The following is a 23,746-nucleotide window of genomic DNA, read 5'->3' as shown; positions in this document are numbered from 1 at the left end:
TGTTCACTGCTGTTTGACTGTCCTACAACACAGGATTGGTAATGTTAGTCTGGCTCATGTAGTTCTATAATACACTAGCTTAGTGATTAGCATGCTTGCCTCGCACCTCCACGGTTGGGGGTGCAAATCCCAAGTTTGCCCCATGCTTCAGGGGTTTCCTTTGGGTATACCGGTTTCCTCCATTGGCATTTCCAAATGTGTGCGAATGTGTGTGTGATTGTGCCATGTGATGGGGTGGCATTCGTCTAGAGTGTACCCCAAATTTCCTGGGGTAGGCTCCAGGGCCCCCTCTTGACCTTGTGTAGGATAAGCGGTACAGAAAATGGATAGATGGAGATATAATAGGTTTTGATGAACTAATGAATGAATGCTACACAAATGTAACTGCTTGCATGCATTTTTTAAAAAGAACATCATTATCTCACCTTAAAATTCACTTCATCATTTACACTAGTGGTTGTCAGAGTGGGGTCTATGAATTCATAATCAGAGGGTCCCTGATTATTTAGTTGTTAAATTTTTAGCACAAATTATTATTGAGTCCTTACAATTATTAACTTTTTTGACTGGTGGCTTGAATTGAATGATTTTATTCCAAACCTCAATAACTCAAATACAAGACTGTAAACTTGGACCTAATGTGTTCTGTTGGTGGAAAGTTCACGGTCAGGAATTGGTGGATTATGTTCAGACAATAAATCTGTGCTCAGTTTAAAGGGGTACCTGGCTAGAAAAGTTTTTTTTTACACACATTCACACACCAGGTAGCTGATGAATAGGACACTGAAGAACTTTATTTATCGTGATTCTACACTCACTGTATTCTACGCTCACTGTCCACTATAATAGGAACACCTGTACACCTGCTCATTGATGCAGTTATAAAATCAACCAATCATGTGGCAGCAGCACAATACATAAGATCAAGAGCTTCAGTTATTGTTCACATCAAACATCAGTAGGGTGAAAAATGTGATCTCTGTGACTTTGACCGCAGCATGGTTGTTGGTGCCAGATGGGCTGGTTTGAGTTTTTCATAAAGTGCTGAGATTTTCACACACAACAGTCTCTAGAGTTTACACAGAATGGTGCAAAAACCACTGAGCCTTATCCTTTTATCATTTGATTTTCTTTTAACATTTTGTATTAGTTAAATCTTAACGTGTTGATTGGACTATTTCACACACACACACACACATATATGTATGTATGTATGTATATATATATATGTGTATATATATATATATATATATATATATATATATATGTATATATATGTGTGTATATATATATATGTGTGTATATATATATGTGTGTATATATATATGTATATATATATATATATATATGTATATATATATATATATATATGTATATATACATATATATATGTATGTGTGTGTGTATATATATATATGTATATATACATATATATATGTATGTGTGTGTGTATATATATATATATATATATATATATATATATGTGTGTGTGTGTGTGTGTGTGTGATTTAGCACATGTGAATGAGTGCGCTAAGATGTACAAATTGTGTGTTTATTCATAAAAGTTGTACACCTTAGCGCACTCGTGTACATGTGCTGGATCATGTCCATGCGCGTTGCCTAACTTTTATTTTGAAATGCTGACTGACTACTGCGCTACTGAACGCGCTGCGGTTTTTTTTTTTCCTCAGCCAATCAGCGCTCGCTCGCTCGCTCCCACTCTGGCTCGCGGCAGCTCAGCTCGAGCGCACTTTGTGATTCATCATCAGATCTGCGCGCGCACAGAGCAATAAACGCACCTGACTGAGAAAATGCTGCAGGTGAGCTCTCATGCTTTATAATATCGTGCAGAATGCATTTATATCGTTCTGTAACAATAAACATTCGCATAGAATGTTTTTTTTTCTTTCTTCCTATAATGTTATCGTGCTGCAGGTGCTGTTCTGCGATTATTTATTGCAGGAAGGTTTAATACGTCTTACAAAATTGCAGGATCAGGATTTTGCAAGAAGCTGGATGTTATATAAACTGGAATAAAGTTGGCTTGACGTTGGACGTTCGATATTCGTAGATCTGCTGAAATTAAGGGACCGTCTCTAAAGTTACATACGACATTTGTTAAACACGTTTCTAACTTCAATAGCGTTTGAAGGGAATGACTTACAGTCTGTAATAAAATGCATGGCATTATTTATATATGATTTAATAGTTTATTTGAATAAATATAAAAAATCTAAAAGGTGTACATCATTGCTGACACTTAGATGAACACTTTACAGTTGGTTGTGTGACTGTAAGTCATTCCCTTCAAATGCTATTGAAGTTAGAAACATGTTTAACAATGTCGTATGTAACTTTAGAGACGGTCCCTTAATTTCTGCATTTATACCGAACATCCAACGACAAACTGACTTTATTCCAGTGTTATATGAGGTGTTCAAAGCTCGTAAGATGTTTGTTTTTGTCCGTTTGCATCATCATGACTCATGGGGGACAAGGAGACAGAGGAAAAAAGTACTAAGAACATGTCCTCATACTAGTTCACTAGGTCAGGGATTAAAAGTACTGTAAAAGTGTTCATTCAAGTGCTCGATGAAGAGGTGGGTTTTGAGTCTTTGATCGAAGATGGACTCTGACTCAGCTGTTCGGACATCCGGGGATGGTTCATTCCATCACCATGTGATGAGTGCCAGGACAGAGACGAGTCTTTATGAGCGTCTACCTGAGGCACAAAGGGAGTGGGGTGTGATTAAGGAAGGTGGGCCCTGGTTACTTTTTGGCTTTGTAGGCAAGCATCAGTGTTTAAATCTGACACGGATTTCTACAGGAAGCCAGTGGAGGGTACGCCGCAGTGCGGTGAGGGAACTTGGCTAGGTTGAAAACAAGTTCAAGTGCATTCTGGATCAGTGCCAATGTCAGATGGTGCGCAGGAGATCTGCCAGGAGAGAGTTACAGTAGTCCAATCTCACAAAACAAGCACCTGAGTGGCTGGATGTCCAAACAAGGCTAAACACAAAGATTCTGAGAAGCTGGAACAATTATGATGTAGGAGTTGCGTAGACTAGCCAACCAGTCAACTACTACATTCACGAGTCACCACTGTTGGAATGTCAATTAGTCAGGGTGGTGGAAAAAACAACAACAATCCAATTACTTTGTTAATCTGAAAATATTTCAAAGTAGATCAAACTAATTCTACAGTTAACCACAAATTGTGAATGACTGCAGTGGGCAAAGTCTTTTTATTTTCTTTTGATTTAATGGAACAATATCACTTGGTATGAGGAGTAAAGGTGAGCATGGGACTGATTTATTCTTTTTTTTATCTTTATCCCACTCCCACCCGCTCATGAAGACTGTAGTTTAACATGATGTTTCAACTCCCAAGCCATTATCAAGCTGTAAAAACCTGTAAAGATGCTCCTCCATGTAAAGAAGGGTGGTGCTGTAAGGAGGGCTCTGTTGATGGACATGAGCTTCCACGCTGCGCTGTACGAGTGCATTTTAAGAAATCCTCAAAGCGTCCAATATGATACACAGATTTATTTTTTAAATCAATTTATTTCAATTCAATTTGATTTGTATAGCGCTTTTAACGATGGACATTGTCTCAAAGCAGCTTTACAGAAATGTATAAACACAGGATACAGATTTTAAGTGTGTGGATTTATCCCTATTGAGCGAGCTGGTGGCGAGGAAAAACTCCTTAAGATGATATGAGGAAGAAACCTTGAGAGGAACCAGACTCAGAAGGGAACCCATCCTCATCTGGGTAACAACGGATAGTGTGAGAGTAAAGGAAAGTTCATTATGGTTTTTACATGAAGTTTGTTTGTTAACTAGTGCACTGTTCACTAAAGGAGACTTGAGTGGAAAACTGCGTGTTGTAAATGCAGTCCCAAGGGCATAGTAGCAACCGTAGTCCCAGCAACCACAGCGAGAATGTCCATGTGGAATTGAGACCAAAAACCATTTCATGGTACTTCAAGCAGTACCATCCAAAGCAATCTCCAGGCTGTAGCCTCCAGTTGATGAGAGCTCCATCCAGAGGTAGGGCATCAGGATGGATCAGACAGGTCCGGAGAGCAGAAAGGGTCAGGATCACTGGCATCTCCATAAAATCATGTGTGGCATGACAGAAGGAGGGAGAGGGAGGTAAAGAGAGAGAGAGATTATTATCAGACTGTGTACGTTGCGTAAAAGCTATTTCATAGCTCTATTTATTTACATCATTAACAGCATTGTCTTAGAAAGCATTGAAGCTGGAAATGTAATTTGTAGCCTGTGTATGGATGTTAAATGTTAATGGTTTGTTCTTTGCTGTTGGTTATCAGCATTTAACTGCACTAATAATATAACCTTCTAACCATTAGCCAATAGACAAAAATATCATGGATCAGTTTTTGCCATATCTATGGAAAAGACGACTAATCAACTACTTTTTCAAAAAATTACTGGTCGTTTAGTAAACATGAAAAGTCGCAAATACCTAGCATGAAATAGGGACAACATGAAGTGTACGGTGATGAGTTCCCAGGACTGAACCTGAGAGATGCAATCCAGTTTGATCTTCCCCTTTAAGTTGGACTTGGAGGTCGGTGGGTTCGTGCTTCTTTGTAATTCACTGCATGATTGTGTGGTTACAAGGGGAGTTTCGATTGGCATGCACAGCCATTTGTTAGTCGTTAGCTGAACAATAGGCTGTCTCGGGTAGAGGAATAATGACCACTGATTAATAGCGGGCTTAGTGGGACCAAATTCATGGAGAAAATAGGTCAGATATTCATAGGCTGGATTAGTTTACCCAGTGTGCATTTAACTAACAGATTTAACTAAAGAACAATGTAAGGGCATTCATTAACATGCTTTTTCTTTTTTTTCTTCTTTTTTCTTCTTTTTTTTTTACATTAATACAACTCATGCCTTCAGAAAGCATAATGAAGCCAGGAGTAGTTGTAGTGAGAAAAAAAATACATATATGTGTGTATATGTATATATATGTATGTGTATATAAATATATATATATATATGTGTGTGTGTGTGTATATACATACACACACACACACACACACACATATATATATATATATATATATATATATATATATATATATATATATATATATATATATATATATATACACTTGGGGTTTTTTCCAGGCAGAGTTTGACAAGATTGCAGCAGATGTAAAACAGGTGAAAAGCCGGCCATCTGACCAGGAGCTACTGGATCTGTATGGCCTCTACAAGCAGGTTATTGCTGGGGACATTAATATCGGTAATGACAGTTAAGCATCAGTACCTTAAATCTGATCCGTTATACTGTATATCAGCCTTATATCTAAAAAAAAAATTCCTAAATATAGAAGAAAGTGTCTTTTTAATGCAGATGCACCAGGAATGTTGGATGTGAAAGGAAAAGCAAAATGGGATGCTTGGAATTCCAGGAAAGGTACTGAATTCCTGCAATGCACTTTGTACATATTGTAACACGTTCATTTAGCTTCTTATTAATCATTTGGCTGCAATTCTGACAATGTTCAGAGGAATTTTACACTTGGTTTATAGCATCTACTTACCCTACTGCATGACTGCTTTGAAAAATGGTCGTCATGGCTGATCCTTTACGCTGTGTAATTTGCTCTGAAATGTTCAAGCCTTCACCTTTTTATTTTACAGGCATGTCTACAGAAGATGCCATGACTGCCTACATCACCAAGGCCAAGGAAGTCATCAATAAATATGGAATGTGATTCATTTTAATCACTGGAATAGACTTGCATGTGAGCCCAAAAATAGTGGATGTGATACTTGCAGAGATAGATTAAATCTTTTTAACTGTTGTGGTTAATGTTACGCTGATTAGCTGTTGTGTTTCTGAGTCTTAACAGTGTAATCGTTACTGTAAGGATAATCTTGTTTTTGCATGCTTTATAAAATAACAGGTACATTAAAAACATTGTTGTGATTTGTGGTTCTTTCTTTGAATAATAATTCAAATTGTCCTTCATAGGCAGCCCCCAGCATTTTCTTACTGTTGCTTGTGGTACGTCTAAAAAAAAATAAATAAAAAAAAAACGTGATCATACATATCATCATATCACATATCATTTTGTGATAAAATTGGATCTCCGGATTTTCTTCTTAGCAATGTTAGCACCTCTGCATAGGAGCTCAGTACTACCCTTTAGAAATAGTACATAGTTGTGGAAAGCACTTAATCAGTATTCCAGTCTGAAGAGCAGCATCGGTGCTCAATGTGCACGCTGGTTACAAAACAAGGAGCACTTTGTTCATCACAGCAAGAGCTGAGTCAAGTCCTCACATGTCGACACGTTCCGAATAGTAAATTTGTTATTTACAGTCTTATGGAAAGACTAGATGTTGAATAAAAATACATCTACTTGAGATTTCTTTTTATTTGTAATAAATTTGCTTCAGAAACTCAAGTGCGTTTCCAGAGTCAGGATATTGATCAGGACATTTGGACGGAGTTTTCATTCTCCATTGGCTAGCATTTAATAGTTTAGAGCTTGCCAAATGTTAAAAGGAAGACTCCGGCATTTGCTCAATTAGAGAAATCATCTACTATATTACCATGGTGACTCAGAAGTAATTTCATATATTACTGACTACCTGAGAGGCTCCAGGCTCCCCCGTGACCCTCTGTAGGATAAGCAGGATGGGAAATGGGTGGATGGATCGATTGATGGATTTTACTTGAGGCATCTAATGATGACATTTATGCTGTTCTTTTATGTTAATAAATATTCTAGCTGCTTTATAATTATGCATGTCATTATTAGTAAAGGTTGTGCAACTTGTCCATTGGGCCACCAGGGCCAATAGATTTTCAGCCACCTTTAAGATCACTTTGGCCCACCATTGGCAGGATTGTTATGAAAAGTGCTCCTTTTGCCAATGTTGGACCAGCATTGTGCCAACTTTGGTATGGTTGTTATTAAAAGTGCTCCTTTTGCCAACTTTGGGCCAATGTTATGTATAATGATAACAAGTCTTTATTAATCACATATACATTACAGCACAGTGAAATTCTTTTCTTCACATACCCCAACATGTTAGGAAGCTGGGGTCAGAGCACAGGGTCAGCACCCCTGGAGCAGAGAGGGTTAAGGGCCTTGCTCAACGGCCCAACGGTGGCAGCTTGGCAGTGCTGAGGCTTGAACCCCCGACCTTCCGATCAGTAATCCAGAACCTTAACCACTAAAACAACCATTGCCCCTGCCAAACCACCATTGCCCCTGCCAAACCACCATAGCAGGCTAAGATAGCCACCCAAAATAGATGCTCAACCAATATAAGTTTGCTACCTGGGTTATGAGCCATTATTAAAGTTTGTAAAAAGGTTTACAAAGAATATTTACCAACTTATAAAGAATTCTAAGCACATTATTTTATGAATGTGGGCTTCATCGTTACCATTTTTTTTTTATTTACACACAAAATGACAACAGACTGAAAAAGCACAGTGAAAAATAGTCAAACCATCTTGCTATCAAATCTGCATGGTCAATATGCAGATATGTGTTGAGAAGACTATACCGAGGTTGGGCGTGGATTGATCAGTGAGTTTTCAAGGAGACAGCCATGCTGATGCATTTTTAGGAATATACTGCATCTCAGTCCTGCTGGGTGATGAGCTCATCTGTAATGAGATGCTAGGATCTGATAGTGGAAAGGAAAACATGTGTTTGGTGTCATCACCATGACTATAGTAGGAGAAATCATGTCAAGATATTACATCATCCAGAGAGATGCATGTGCACCAAACCCTGAGGGACTCCAGTGGAGGGTCTGCTTCGAACTGATGTATACAACCGAATAATCCTGACAAAATTTATAGTTGCAAGATGGAAAGAAAAAAAAAAAAAAGGCAACAATAATTTTACAACAGTAGTTCTCTATATGCATGGTTCTGAAAGTAATCATAATCGGGGCATCTGTGATACTATTTTTTAACCTTTTGTTACAGTAGTAGAAATCACGATACACCATGATCAAGGTTAATATACCTATAAACAATGTCAACTGGAATCTAATGACAGTTTTATTTTAAAAATAAAATAAATTGATATATGAATGGAAAGTTGTTTTAAAAAAAAGCCTATCTGATGCCAATAAATACTTAGATATTATTTAAATAATGTCCATAATATTTGATTAACTGGATTATGTTTGTCCTTGCTGGAAAGAGAAAAGAAACTATAGAAACCATCACAGAAATTCTAATGGTAACTACAAATACCATTACGAACCATTTATTAACCATTAAAACCATTACCAAATGGTTTCCATTACCTAGTAGGATGTATTAAGGACGTAGGTCATTAATGGTATCCACTAAACATGACATGCCACCAATAGAAGGCAACAAATTACCAATATTACACATAACAGTTTCCATTAAAACAATACAATTCCCATTATAACCATTGAAACCATTACAAATTATATGAAGCTTTCTATTGTTTTTTTCAGCACGGGTATAATAAATGTGTAGTCAATACATCCCTGAGGAAGAATTTTTTATATTTTATCTGACTTTAAAGAGTCTGAGAACCATGGTTGTATATGACACAAGCAGTGTACAGGTTGCAAAAAACATGATTAGAAGCGAGAAAGACATTACTCCATGATGTAGCTTCGGGACTTTTATTTTGAAATCGCATGACACAGGCCGCCATTTTGCCTCATTACCTTCCCTGAACTGTTTACAGGCTACTGGGTGAAAGGTCACGGAATCGGAGTGAAATCACATAAAGATGCGGTAACATTGCTCTGTCTGCGTCCATCCTGTAATAACAACAATAACAACAATAACAACAACATCTGGAATTCAGCAACAGCTGTTTAGTTCTTGCATCTTGATTATATGGTGTATTTTCTCCTTGCAGATCTTACTTTGAGGTGAGGCAGTGTTTATTTACGGTGAACTAGAGTGTTAAAATAGCAGTGTAAGTGGACTGGATATTGGATTTGGATTAGACATTGCATTGGACAGCACAATAGTATAGCACTGTATAAACTAACTCTTTAATGACTTTATACTCTCCGTTTAAAATTGTTGAATATCCACCTTATGTAATGCTGTATATTTGTTCAGTCATTTGGAATTAAGCCCTGTTCAACCTTAAATGGTTGTCTGTATATTCTCTATATGAAATACCCTATAGTGCTCTCTCTCTCTCTCTCTCTCTCTCTCTCTCTCTCTCTATATATATATATATATAAAGTCCTTTGGATTTCAACCAATTTCCAGTTGTCTAGTTGTCCATAATAGACAAGTTATGTTTAAGTCATGTTTAAGTTAAGTCATGTTTAAAATATTTATTATGCTTTTTGCCTAAAAATGAGTTTTGGGGTGTTTTTTATTTTGCAGTCAAGTATTCCTTATAGTGTTTAAAAAAAATCACAGATACCTTTGTGACTTCAACAGAAATTGTAAATTAAAACCACCTGCCTAATATTGGTATATAATTGGTATATAACACAGGTCCCACTTGTTATATAAGACGTTAGCAACAGATCCTTTAAGTCCTGTAAGTTGAGGTGGGGTCTCCATGGATCAGACTTGTTTGTCCAGCATGTGTTTTGGAGACGCTCTGACCCAGTCGCTTTTGACCCATGTCACAGTCACTCAGATCGTTATGCTTGCCCAATTTTCCTGCTTCCAACTCATCGACTTCGAGAACTGACTGTTCACCTGCTGCCAAATATATCCCACCCCTTGACAGATGCTACTGTGACAAGAAAATTAATGTTCTTCACTTCACCGTCAGTGGTTTAAATGTTATGGCTGATCAGTGAATATACGATCATTTTTTGTATTGTTCCTAATATGTTTTTATTCCCTTTAATACTGTTTATATTCCAAAATCAGTTACATTGTGTTATAACAGAGCTCAGATGAATTCTTGATTCTGATTGTTCAAGAGTTTATCAACTCCTGTTTAGTATCATGAAGAATGTATCTAAATGGTCTTTGTATATTAGCTTAATTATGCCTTGGCTGATCATTTGAGCTACTGGAAAAATGATGTGAATTTATGGCTGAACTGTTTCTTTAATCTAGTGTATTCTGTTGACTTGTTCACATGAAGCTTGACAGCTCAATTTAAGTTTATTTTCTGAAACTTTGTGTATTTGTAAGTGAACGCACAAATGTCAACTGATTTATTTTGTGCATTAAAGGTGTAATAATGGATAATCATGCGTTTGAATCCGTGGCCGAGCGAACTTTCCAGTATCAGTCCACGCTGCCACCCCTGCCCGTGCCATCCCTGGAGGAAAGCCTCAACAAGTACCTGGATGCAGGTAGAAATGAGATGAGAGATGAGATGAGCTAAGTGGAGCTGGTCTGTGTGTTGAAAGCACAGTTTTTAAAGAGGTTTTTTTCTTGCATTGGAGCGTTTTATTGTTTTGCTTCCTTGTGTGGACTTTGTGGTGGTCTGGGAAAACCCATCGGGTGATGTTGCAGGTGAATTCTAGAAAACCAAAAATGATGAAAAATATGGTTTTGACCAAAACTGATTTTCTTCCTATAATATATCATATAACATCGTGTCTATTTTAAGAAAACATTTCACTAAAACAATTCAAAAATGTTTTTTAATTTGATTTTGTAAATAATAGATGAGTAGATAAAGAGCCATTTTAAAGAATCAGCTATAAAATGGCTGTAGGTGAGTATTAAAGGTGAGTATTGAAAATAGTTTTCATTTTGTTATTTTTTGCATGTTAAATTCCATGCGAATTTAAACGATGTTTGTGTCACAGATAGTGTTTTGAATCTTGCCCCAATACCTTGAGCTTGCCCTCATCACATGAAGAAAGAAACAAACAAAAACAAAACAGAGCCAGACTGGTTCAGTCACGTGCTTGAATATGGCTCTTCCTGAGCAACAGTTTCTTTCTAGCCTCCCTCACGATTCCTGACTCATAAAACAATGAGTAAGTCTGGCCTTGTTGGCTTTTCCGCAGTGCCTGGATGTAGACTTAATAAATTTTCATCTAAATTTGTTGAATTTAAAATGCACTTTGCCACCAAAATGCAAATTTTGTACAGCCGGTTATTTAAAAGTTCAGTTACAAATAATTACACACACATTCGATTATAAGATGTCAATTCAGTTAGCTTTAATCGAACTTCAAAACTTGAATTACAATATCAAAATTAAAAATAATCAAAGTAGCTTTATTTTCATAAAAATATGAACATTGGAGGAAAATTACGGCTGCACGTGGAGTCCATGGCGAAGGTTGCATGGCTGTTACGTAAAATTAAAATGCACAAATCATGATTTTTTTTCTTCCCCCGTTGCGTTTTGTTTTATTTTTTCCAGTGAAGCCATTTGCTTCTGAGCATGAGTTTCGTAACACAGCAGCCATCGTGAAACGCTTTGCTTCAGGAATCGGGCAGCATCTTCACCAACGCCTCCTACAACGAGCCAAGAGCAGGCGCAACTGGGTAATACTGATCAATCAGAATTTACATTTAATCATTGCCTCTCTTGTTCGGTTGAACGACTTAACCGTGACCTGATATTCTGATGTTAATCTGATATGTCTACAAAATGATTTTAAATTAAATCCAATCATGAGTTTGTACGAGATATTTCCAGTGACCTGAATGACTGGAAACCTTCCTGCTGTTTGTGTAGCTGGAGGAATGGTGGTTGGACACAGCGTATTTGGAAATTCGAATGCCGTCTCAGCTTAATGTGAACTTCGGAGGTCCAGGGCCATATCTGGAGCACTGCTGGCCGGCGTGTGAAGGGACGCAGTTGGAGAGGACCAGTTTTGCGACGTGGCTCACACTTCAGTACTGGGACCTCATCCGCACGTAAGCATCACTTACTACTCACATTTAATGCAAATAAGATCATCAGGAAAATACAGGGGGGGAAAAAAACAAATGGGTTGCAAACTTTACATCTATGTTTCTGCTTAAATTTTCACTTTCATTAAGACATGATATACTAGTCTAATACTAGATTAAAACTATATGAACCTCAATATACACCTTTCATTAAGACGGAATAAAGTAGGCTTCAGACTTTTTTTTTTTTTTTACATGAAAGATCAGAATTTTTTTGTGTTATTATTTTAGACACATTATATTTGTCAATATCCTTGACTTAGATGAAGATCAGATAATATTTTATGACAAATTTATGCAGAAAACCATGAAATTCCGAAAGTTTCACATACTTTTTCTTGCCACTGTATTCATATTCAGAAATATGAAAATTCTGAAACCTTTTTGGAAAAATGTGTATATTTATTTGTTAAAGTTTGACTTTTGATTTTATTTTTTTGTCTAATGCACATTAATTGTAGACACAACAACAAATGTTTACTTCAAAATACTCAAATTGTTCCTCCAGCTGTTTCTTTTTAGTAACGCGTACTTTTCCAGCCTTTTGTTGGCCCTGTCCCAACTTTTTTGAGACGTGTTGTGGCCATCAAATTCACAATGACCTTATTTTTTCCTTCAACTGGTCCTCAGTTTAAACATTTGATATGGTTTCTATGTTCTACGTGAATAACATATGGGTTTATGAGATTTGCAAATCATTGCATTCTGTTTTTATTTACATATTACACAGCGTCCCAACTTTTTTGGAATTGGGGTTGTGTATATATGTGTATATATAAAATGAAACTAATTTGCAAATCTACGTTAATAATATCAAAGTAATTTGGCTTTGCTTTTTTGTATTATTAATGCAGTGATATAAAAAATAATGGCCGATAAATAAATACCCCAGTGCCTGGAATTTGGGATGTGGTGTTCAGTCTTCGGCTCGGTGTTTCCAGAAATTAGCCTTCAACTTCTGGCATGATTCATCATTTCAGTGCATCCATACATTCACTGAAGTTTCTGATGCAACAGAGACGCAATGTTATGTTATGATAGAATAATAAATTATTAGAATAATTAAATCTGTTATCATGTAGATACTTTTGTTCTGAATTACGTATTGGCTGAGTGTTTATTATGGTGTGTGTGCCTGTTCAGGGAGAAGATGGCCGTCCATAAATCAGGAAACCTGGCCTTTGACATGGATCAGTTCCGCATGCTTTTTTCTACCTGCAAAGTACCTGGGATTAACAAGGACAGCATTGTCAACTACTTCAAGACAGGTGTGTGTGTGTGTGTGTGTGTGTGTTTTCTATTCAGAATTTACTCATACGGGGTCGAATTTGAGCACAACGGAGGCATGTCTTGGTTATATACGATTCTGACCTTGAACTTAAGCACAATTTTCTTGCGCAATATCGGCTCAAGTGTGTATTAAGTTCAGCGCTGCTGTTTGTCATTTGTGTTTTGAGCTGTAAATACTTTGAATACTATGAAATGCCATTGGAGACCAGTATTAAATCCATAAATATGACTTTATTAATTACTTATTAGTATTGTGTAGTTAAAGTCCAGGAAGGGGTGCAGTGGCTTAGTGTTTAGTACGTTTCAGATACACAAAATCGGCTCGCCAAAATCCTGCCTCCGCTGTGTGTGAGCGGAGTTTACATGTTTTCCCCATGCTTTGGGGATTTCCTCCTGGTACTACGGTTTCCTCCTCCAGTTCAAAGACATGCGCTGTAGGCTAATCGGCGTTTCCAAATTGTCCAGGGTGTGTGAGTGTGTGTGGGTGATTGTGCCTTGCAAGGGTTGGTGCCCCATCCAGGGTGTCCCCCAGCCTTGTGCCCCGAGTTCCCATGGTGGAGATTAGAGGAGGAGCATCTTAATCTGAGATACTTAGATCGCTTATCTCGAGGACTGAATTATAAAGTTATGAACTGATAAAATTACGAGTTAAATTAGGCATTAGAGCTATAAATGTAGCAGATGACTGCAACTCTAAATCACGAGCTACACGCTTGTACTCAAATAAAGATATGTGCAAATTTCCCTGCTTGTATATTGACGTAACTTTTGAATTTAATCTGATTTCACCAGTTCTCTGTGGGTCTCTGTGTTGTAGAAAGCGAAGGCCCATGTCCCTCTCACATCATCGTGATGTGTTGTGGGAGAATCTTCACTTTGGACGCTCTCTGTGATGGGCGCATCCTCACTCCTCCTGAATTACTGAGGTGCGTTTTTCTCCTTTGTTTTGCCTTGCGATGACATCATTTTATCCAGACCAGGCCTCCAAAATGCCATCGTGAGATGCTTACATACACCTTTTGACCAGGTTGCTGATCTTGGATGAAGCGTGTAGTGGGTTAGGAATAAGGAATAATTACGATTGTGTTCTGAGTGGTGTGTGTGTGTGTGTGATGATTTAGGCAGCTGACCTATATTAAACAGAGCTGTGATGGAGAGGTCTGGGGTGACGGAGTGGCTGTTTTGACCAGTGAAGAGAGGACGAAATGGGCTAAGGTCAGAACCGAGATTGCTCTAAATCTCAATCAATCAACTGACTGTATAATATAACATAGTCTCATTATAGAACACTCAACATACAATATACTTACAACATAGTGTTTACTAAAAGAACCAGAGCTGACTCACTGAGCTGACTCACTGAGCTGACTCACTGAGCTGACTCACTGAGCTGACTCAACATCGAAGAATCTGAGAATCACTTACTGTCGCCTCAGACACACTGCAGTTCCTCACTTTATGTTGTTCTCCAGGCACGAGAACATCTGATCTCAATCGATCCTGTCAATAAGACCATACTGGAGACCATTCAGAGCTCGCTGTTTGTCATCACACTGGATGATGCCAAGCCATATTCCACCCCTGAGAATTACACCTCGGTAACATACACACACAGACACACACACATCATGCACGTTGACCAGCTCTGCTGAGCGTAACTCTTTAGCTCCTTTGACTGTGCACAATGCCACAGTTACTAGAAAATATAGCAATAGATAGGGCTGGGCGATATATCGCTATAATATCGATATCGTGATAAATGATTACAAGATACACTTTTCTGATATATCATTTGTATGGTGATGTATTTTTTTAAAATGTTTTTAATAATTACAAATGAAATGGTACTGGAACGGTTGTTGTTGATTCAAGGCATTGTAGGCGTTAAAGAAAAGTACCGTCAAAGACAGTTGAATGTTTTTTTTTGTTTGTTTGTTTATTTTACTACTGCTTTGCGGACAGTTTGTTAGCTAAATTGTATATCGTGATATGCATCGGGTATCGTAGAAACATCCTCAAGTATCACGAAATGATATTTTTGTCATATCGCCCAGCCCTAGGAACAGATAACACCACATAAGAGATAACAACAAATCACAGGATAATGCAAATCCCAGGTTTATATTAATGCGCTCATTTTAATACATTATTGTTTCTATAGTAACAGCTCATTCACAGGGATGTATATGGCAGGTGCTCCACATAAACATGGTAAAAAAAAAAAGTGTAATTGTTGATATGGTAATGTTTTCTGTGAGATGTTTATTAAGCATTTTTGAAAGGAGTCTCCAGTGTCAGAACTTTGTAACAGCCATAAGATTCAGGATTTTTTTTTTGTTTATTTAAAAAAAAAAATGTAACCTCTCTTTCTCTCTCTCTCTCTCTCTCTTTTTATATAGATGACCCTGTTGGCTCTGACAGGAGACGCCACTATCCGCTGGGGTGATAAATCCTACAACTTTATCTGCTTCGCCGACGGCACCTTTGCCTCAAACTGTGATGTAAATCCAGCCTCATCATCTTCATTCTCATTATCACAATCATCTTCCATCCAAGTGCTTACATATATTTGATTATTCTTCATGTGTTTATTATAGCACGCTCCCTACGACGCCATGGTCCTGGTGTCGCTGTGTTACTACATCGACCAAAAAGTGAGGGCCGCCAGTGGAAAATGGAAGGTAAAGAGACATAGAGTGTGTGTGTGTGTGTGAGTGTGCGCTGTGTATGTGTGTGTATGGTTGTGTGTTAACATGACCGTTGTGTGCAGGGTCCAGAAGTGGTACGAAATCTTCCTGATCCAGAAGAGCTTGTGTTCACTGTAGATGAACAAGTCAGAAGAGATATTACACTGGCTAAAGAGCAGTATAGCAAAAGTGTGAGTCTTACAAAACACACACACACACACACACACACACACACACACACACACACAACCCCTAGCATGTACAACTATCACTGAAGGGTAAGCACAGTATGGCATGTCTGCCAACCCATTGCAGGGCACAATCACACATCCATTCACACACTACGGACCATTTAGAGATGCCAATCAGCCTACAATGCATGTATTTGGACTAGAGGAGGAAACCGCTGACGCACGGGGAGAACATGCAAACACACATGCAAACATCCGCACGGGGCAAAGGCAGGAAGTGAACCCCAAATCTTGGAGTTGCGAGGCAAGCGTGTAACTTTTGCCGTGCACATCATCTTATTTGGTGTAAAGTAGATTCTTTAAAAAAAATTCCAGAACCAAGAACACCACCAACACAAACAGTCATATACAGTCCCTCCCTTGCTGATTTGGGCCAAGATACATCATGCGACGTCATCACAACACTCATTCAGCCAAAGCCCCTTCGATTCACGTGCGTTGAACATGAGTACAGCTAAAAGGTTGCATTTACCAACAAACATCACTAAGAAAGACGGTTTTGTGCAATTGCAATTTCACCAGTTCAAGTAGTTTTCTGCGAAAAAAAAAAAGGCACAAAATCTCAAACTGCACCTCAAATTTTGAGAAACGCCACAGCAAAATCGAGCATTTTTGGTCGCAACAGTACATTCTTTTCAGCACAGACTGTAGATTCACACAAGCTATCGCTGAAAGTCGTTTCAAGTGAAATGCCCCCTTAGATTCCATGTGCATTGTGGGTAATTTATTCAAATCTGCTTTGCGTACACATCCATAACATAAGAAGCTGGATGTGAAGTACTTTCTTGATCACTGATTTCTAAGAATGCCTTTTGTTGGAGAAACTAGAAGCATATTGACTAAGCAAACATAGTACAAATTACACAAAGGGTCAAAAGATCGAAGCATAAATTTTATGCATATGGTGGGTTCATAGTAGTTTATGGCCAGAGCTATATCTCCCTGCAGTTCTTGAATGGCTTCCCACTGAAGTTAAGCAGCACTGAGTCTGGCCACTACCTGGATGGGAGACCTCCTGGGGAAAACTAAGGTTGCTGCTGGAAGTGGTATTAGTGAGGCCAGCAGGGGGCGCTCACCCTGTGGTCTGTGTGGGGCTTAATAACCCAGTGTAGTGACGGGTACACTATACTGTAAAAACAGAACTGTCTTTTGGATGAGACGTTAAACCGAGGTCCTGACTCTCTGTCATCATTAAAAATAGAGCAGGGGTATAACCCCGGTGTCCTGGCGAAATTCCCCCATTGACCCTTCTTTTTCCAACCACGACTTCAATAGACTTCAATGGTTTCATTTCCAGACTCAGGATCTGCAGGTCGTCTGCTATGCCTTCACCTCTTTTGGGAAAGCAGCGATCAAGAAGAATAAACTTCACCCGGACACATTTGTACAGCTGGCCATGCAGCTAGCGTACTACAGGCAACATGGAAAGTAAGCATCTGATACTACAATGCTATCCTGCTCTAGGTTCCTCAGTATGAGGATATCTAATGCATCACATGATGCAGTAATGGTGGTATGCCAAGTGATGTTCTTTCTTTCATTCTTTGTCTCTCTGTCAGACCTGGGAGCTGTTACGAGACCGCCACCACACGCCGTTTTTATCACGGCCGCACGGAGACTATGAGGCCGTGCACAGTGGAAGCCATACACTGGTGCAAAGTCATGCTCAATCCCTCGACAACTGTAAGCAGTCTGTAACAACACCATCACACGTGCACCTACATCTGAACTTGTAGAGCTTAAAGGAGCAGTTTGTCGTTTCTCAAAGGCTTCCGATGCCTGTGTAGGGAAATTACAATATCGTGAATGTGCATAAGTTCAGGGCTGGAAATGAGAAATCTACTGAGATCCATTGGATTGCAATATTTTTAATAATATTTTTCAATGGTACCATGTAATACAGATATGTGGTATTAATAGTTACCACTTTAACATCGCAGACTGAACCTTTAATCTTTAAAGTGGCCGATTTAGTTGAGTATTTTTAAATGAGTATTCCTTCACAGACTGAAGAGAAAAGACAAGCGCTGCTTCGTGCTTTCGACAAACACAACAAACTGATGGATGAGGCTCAGAAAGGAAAAGGTATGTAACATGAAAAAAGTGGTTTTCTCAAAGTTCAGGTTTTTTTTATCTAAGAACATGGGGGTAAGATTAGTAAAACGAACTTATTCACTTAAAAAATAAATAAATAAATAAATTTTGACAAAAAAAATTTATGTGCAATGCCATCATGTGAACCTCAAAAACATGAAACAGTAGCTGCGTTTACATGGACAACAATAATCCACTCTTAATCCGGTTAAGACCATACTCTAATTAAGAAACTACCATGTAAACAGCAATTTTTACTTACCTTAATCTAATTAAGGTCATACTCGAAGTAAGCAATAATCTAATTAAGACAGGTGGAGTACTCCTGTTTTAGTCGCATTATGGACGTGTAGTAGTGACATGTAAACACCTTAATCACATTATGAACGTCGTGTGAGAGTTTTCACCGCATTTTACGACAGGACACGATCACACACGGCAGTTTTACGTTTTACGGCGAACAAGAGAGTTCGGCTGTGTCCCAAATCGCATACTTTCCTACTATAGGCCTGTAGTGGGGAAAAATACATGTATCTCGGCTACTATATAGACGGTAACTACGCGATTTGGGACACACCCACCACTTCAAGCAGTTGCCTATTAGCACATATAGCATGACAGATAATTAACTGCACTTAAAGCGTCCGTAAAAAAAATAAATAAAAACACCCAAAACTGTATACGGGACCATAACGAAGACGAACTGTATGTTGATACGTGAAATTCTGGAGGGACGTCGGACAGCATGGCGCGGTGACGTAATGACGCGGACTGTTAATCTAATTATGTTCTATAACATGTAAAACGGGAACATGACTCGAGTATTCTAAAAGCGACTCATGTAAACACCTTAATCACATTATTATCTTACTCAGAGTAAGGTCAATAATTAGATTACTACTGTCCATGTAAACGTAGTCACTGTCACGTGAAAGTACATCACATGAAATACTGTCATGTGATGCACCATTACGTGGAACACGGTCACAAGAAATACTGTCACGTGAAACTCTCATCACGTGAAACTCTCATCACCTGAAACTCTCATCACCTGAAACTCTCATCACCTGAAACTCTCATCACGTGAAACTCCATCACATGTAACCCAGTATTGTGCAAATAATTAAACTGCATTTGGGAGTTTTCACTACGTTACCACATTAGCTTGAGTCTTTACGTTTTTAGCATATTAATCACAGAATTCATGCGGTTATTTTCTTTTTTATTACTCAGGCTTTGACAGACATCTTTTGGGCCTGTACCTGACCGCCAAGGAGGAAGGACTTCCTGTTCCTGAGCTTTACTCAGACCCTCTCTATGCTAAGAGGTTTTTCTTATTTCTTACTCTGATGCTACTGCAGCAGATTTGTACAGAAGTTACATGCAATTATATGTAAGTTTATAATAGTATATACTGTAATTAAGATTGTGTTTAGGTTTTAGACCTGGACTCATGACATTACAGGCCTTATTTTTATGATTATGTTGCAAGAACAAGAAAAAACTGGCACATTGTATATTTTTGACCATTGGCGCAAGTGGTAATGTTGCGCAGTGGCATTTTCATTATGACATCCGAATATATTTTACGTACAGATTTTTATATCGCTGTTTAGTGGTAGAAATAACTAGGTTTTTCTGGCACTGTATCTTAGTGGTAGTGTAACCAAAGCAGAGTCTTGTCAGTGTGTTTTTATTCTGAATGCGAACGGTCCAAAATCCACAGAAACGTAAAAGTTTAGGGTTAAATACGATCTAAATACTATTCTAATATCAAGATGGATTAAAGAGGAAATGTACAAAGGGTCAATAAGGAATAAAGACAGAATGACAATGAAGATTTTCTCTGTTTCTCTGAGCAGCGGCGGAGGAGGGAATTTCATCCTTTCCTCCAGCCTTGTCGGCTACACGACTGTTCTGGGGGCCGTCGCTCCCATGGTGCACCACGGCTATGGCTTCTTCTACCGCATCCGTGACGACAGGTGAGCTCAGAAATGTATACGTGCATCTTTTATTTAGGCAAATTTGTTAGGTCTCAGCAGTAAAAATGATCCATTTGTTGAACCAGTTTGGATATTATTAATAGTGTTATTCACACTGGTTGTTTTGATTCCAATTTTAGGATTGTTGCTTCCTGTACAGCCTGGAAATCCTGCCCCGAGACAAACGCTGAGACGTTCTTTCAGAACTTGTGCACCTCCTTCCATGACATCATGCGGGTCACGACCCTGTCCCATCTGTAGAGTAAAGCTGTCTGGGAAACGGAGTCCTTTTAGTACAGGTTCAACTTTATGTACGTAAACAAGCTAGCAGTGATTAAAGTGCCTTTAGCTGTACTGAACCTCAGGCTTCCATGCGATACAATACGATTCAGATTCATAAGTAAACGAATCGATATTTGAATCTGCAAAGGTGCGATATGATTCAATTTAGTAGCCTTTAATCGATATGTGACCAACTTTGTTCAGAATCTGTTGTAGGCCTAAGCGACTGATAATTGCACAGAATAGGACTATTTTAAAAGTACAACAGTTCTGGGGAAATCATCTTGATGGGCATTTTAATTGATTACACATCAATTTAAAAATATGAATTATTTTTACACATCAGTTTGTCCTTTGATAAAAAAATCTATTGTGATTGTTGCATTGATTAATGTCAATTATTGCTTTATACATCAACGCATTAATCCAAATCATCAGATAGTTACACCCCTACTAATCAACTGAGGAATGATTTTTTTTTTACCCTTTACTGCATGGTGTTGCCATATAGCAACAAGTAAATGATCTACAATTTTTTAATCGCAATAAAGGGGAGGCTTTAACTCTGACATAAAAATAAAAAAAAGCCATCTCATACATTTTATTATTTTTGACTGTATGATGCTTTCCACCATTACACATTGTTGCCATACGGTAACAGTTTACCAGATACCCCACCCCCTAATTTTATTTCCACATTTGTAAAGATATTTTTATTACTTGAACTAATTCAAGTAATAAAAACCCATTTAAAAACATTTTTGGATGTAAATGTAATAATTTATACAGTAGAGGGTTAGCAGAACATTTGTGAAAGGTTTTGTTTGACCAAAAGCACCTGTGATAATATTTCATATTTCTGCCTTTAGATGTTTTACACCTCACCTCTCTGTTAGAGATAAAACTTTCATTTGTGATGAGCATTATGTGGAAGTCTCGTGAACTAAGGGATTATTCAGTTGGTTTAGTCTTTCATTTAAAAAAAAATCTAGCTTTTAAATTGGGAATTTTTGTTTACTGTTGCTTTAATAAATCTCTACCTATGTTACAGATTAAAAAAAAAAAAGATTTAATATGTATAACTTTAAAAAGTACAAGTACTTCTAGTACAACTTGTACAAGTGCTCTTATCATAGATTACCAACATAAATGAGAGAGTAATGTAGACAGAGTTTAGTATATTAGCGGAATTGCTTAAATACAAAGCTGTATTATAAGTAAAATTGATTAGTTCTGCATTGAAATTACTTATAATGCTGAATCACTGTAAATTCAGTTGATGGCAATGTCATTTACCGGATTTCCAACATACATGTAGGATCGTTGATCTTCAACCTTAATATTAGGGCTATACAAGTTTTACAATTCTGGCTAAAATGATGTATATCAGTGGATGAGATGACTAGATTTTCTTTAGACAATATGAAATTAGGGAGGCAAAGGTCCAATGTGAACACTACTTAATAATCTTCCATTATTTTAATGAACAAAGAGACCACAGTCCAACCCATTAGGTTTCTGTTGGCTCACAAGATTGAAGCTCGTGAATTTCTGTGAATTAAAGTCGGCACAAAATGAAATTAACCGCTACCATGAGCACATGCCTCTTTCACGTCCCGCATCCTTTCCGCTTTAGTACTTGCTATAGTTAAACCATAAATATTGGGGAAGTGGTAGCTCAGTGGTTAAGACATTGGATTTTAAATCCCTGACCGCCAAGCTGCCACTGCTGGGCCCGAGAGCAAGTCCCTTAACCCTCAACTGCTCATCTGTATAAATGAGTCACTCTGGTCACTCTGGATAATTGGTTGTTAATTACCTAATGTGTTCATTTGAAAAGTGCTGTCTCTTCCTGTGTGTATGTGAAATGCACAAAGAACAAGATGGTTCACTTCCATCATGAAGCCAGCACTTGGGTTCAACTCATTCCTTGGCATTACTTTACTGTTTTAAACTCCTCCACAGCTGCTTTAGAGAAGGTGATGAGGATTACATAGAAAATGCAGTACAACATTGTACGCACATACATACATGCATATATATATATATATATATATATATATATATATATATATATATATATATATATATATATATGTATATGTATATGTATGTGTATGTATTTGCTCCTACCCTTTGGAACTTAAGGAAGCTCAGACCTTTGACATATTTAAAGCTCAACTCAAGACATACTTTTTTTAAACTAGCATTTGTTTGCTGATGTCTACTTTTATTATTATTATTAATCTATTGTTTGTTGTTTTGGTTTTTTTTTCTGTGTACTGCTTATTTTGTGTACAGCGCTTTGAGAAACTGCTTTTAAAGGCGCTCTATAAAATAAAGTTTATTTTATTATTATTATTATTATTATTAATATATATCTACTGAAGGTATAGAATATGTGATAAACCCCCACGCAAAGATCAATGCAAATGAACAGAAACAATGCAATAATTCATACTACATTTCATTTCTGTAACTAGTTTTCTCTGTATTATACTGTTTTGCTCATTTGAATTTGAATCACAAGTGAAATGTTGACTCTTCTGTGCTATATCTCTGTGTTTTGATTATAGATCAGGAGTAAAGTGTTTGTTTTGTTATTACCGTATAAAAGACTTTGAAACAAACATTCAAAACGTGTTTCAAAAGACACATCTGCATGAAAGTAGGGGCATCAGCAAGTAAAGAAAGATGGAACTGCGGAGTTCGCCATATTGTTAGGAGATCACGATGCCACGGTCATCTGTGCCTGTGCATCTGTGAGCTCATGTATGAGGAAGAGGGAGGATAGTGCTTTGTTTTTTCAAACTGCTACTCGGCAGTATTTTTAAAAGATATGGCGGCTGGGTTTTCATGTCTCGGAGGAAACGTTAGCAGTCACTCTCTTCGCTTGGTAGCTGTCGTATGATAGGGGAGAGCTGGATGGTGGGTGAGAATTGGTAGGTGACCAAAACTGGGGTGAAAATGAGAGGACTGAGCACTTATGCTATAGGTACTAATATATTTTCAGAACAGTTATTCCCAAATGTAATCACTCCAATAACGCTATATTGATTGTCTGTGTGCACTGAAATAATTCACTTATGTATAATTTAATAATGTGTTCATGCTTTAAGAATTGTGAGGTATGTAGTCATAATACTGTGCCAGGAATTTTATAGGACCTTGTAAAACATTAATGCTTTCTGTATGAATGTACTGCTTGTGGATGGAAAAGACTGAAAATAAAACTGTATATGAATTATATATATGTGAGTA

General features: G+C 37.7%; 2 protein-coding genes across 7 annotated transcripts; both read left to right on the top strand.

Annotated features, from left to right (window-relative positions):
• The first annotated feature begins 1,518 nt into the window (after positions 1–1,518).
• acbd7 (acyl-CoA binding domain containing 7) lies at positions 1,519–5,968 on the top strand. 6 transcript variants are annotated; one of them, XM_053611316.1, is made up of 6 exons: positions 2,555–2,758; positions 2,828–4,187; positions 4,467–4,594; positions 5,161–5,278; positions 5,390–5,452; positions 5,680–5,968. In XM_053611316.1, the coding sequence occupies exons 3-6, from the start codon at positions 4,553–4,555 to the stop codon at positions 5,751–5,753; spliced, it is 297 nt and encodes a 98-aa protein (XP_053467291.1). In that variant the 5' UTR covers positions 2,555–2,758; positions 2,828–4,187; positions 4,467–4,552; the 3' UTR covers positions 5,754–5,968. The 6 variants fall into 6 exon arrangements, with proteins under 6 accessions (XP_053467292.1, XP_053467287.1, XP_053467291.1 ...); XM_053611314.1 differs by having other exon boundaries at positions 2,555–3,045; positions 3,356–4,187; XM_053611315.1 differs by having other exon boundaries at positions 2,555–3,772; positions 3,861–4,187.
• Positions 5,969–8,607: 2,639 nt separating this feature from the next.
• crot (carnitine O-octanoyltransferase) lies at positions 8,608–23,734 on the top strand. Its single transcript, XM_053611310.1, has 17 exons — positions 8,608–8,928; positions 10,213–10,335; positions 11,364–11,488; positions 11,682–11,863; positions 13,043–13,167; positions 14,007–14,115; positions 14,311–14,404; positions 14,662–14,787; positions 15,589–15,690; positions 15,787–15,870; positions 15,960–16,067; positions 17,425–17,555; positions 17,687–17,810; positions 18,134–18,212; positions 19,455–19,548; positions 20,084–20,203; positions 20,344–23,734. The coding sequence occupies exons 2-17, from the start codon at positions 10,221–10,223 to the stop codon at positions 20,462–20,464; spliced, it is 1,839 nt and encodes a 612-aa protein (XP_053467285.1). The 5' UTR covers positions 8,608–8,928; positions 10,213–10,220; the 3' UTR covers positions 20,465–23,734.
• The last annotated feature ends 12 nt before the right edge of the window (positions 23,735–23,746 follow it).

The sequence above is a fragment of the Ictalurus furcatus genome, chromosome 23 (genome assembly GCF_023375685.1).
Source record: "Ictalurus furcatus strain D&B chromosome 23, Billie_1.0, whole genome shotgun sequence".
In the NCBI taxonomy this organism is placed as follows: Eukaryota; Metazoa; Chordata; class Actinopteri; order Siluriformes; family Ictaluridae; genus Ictalurus; species Ictalurus furcatus.
Note: the sequence above shows the minus strand (reverse complement) of the source record. Positions and strands in the feature narration are given on the sequence as shown.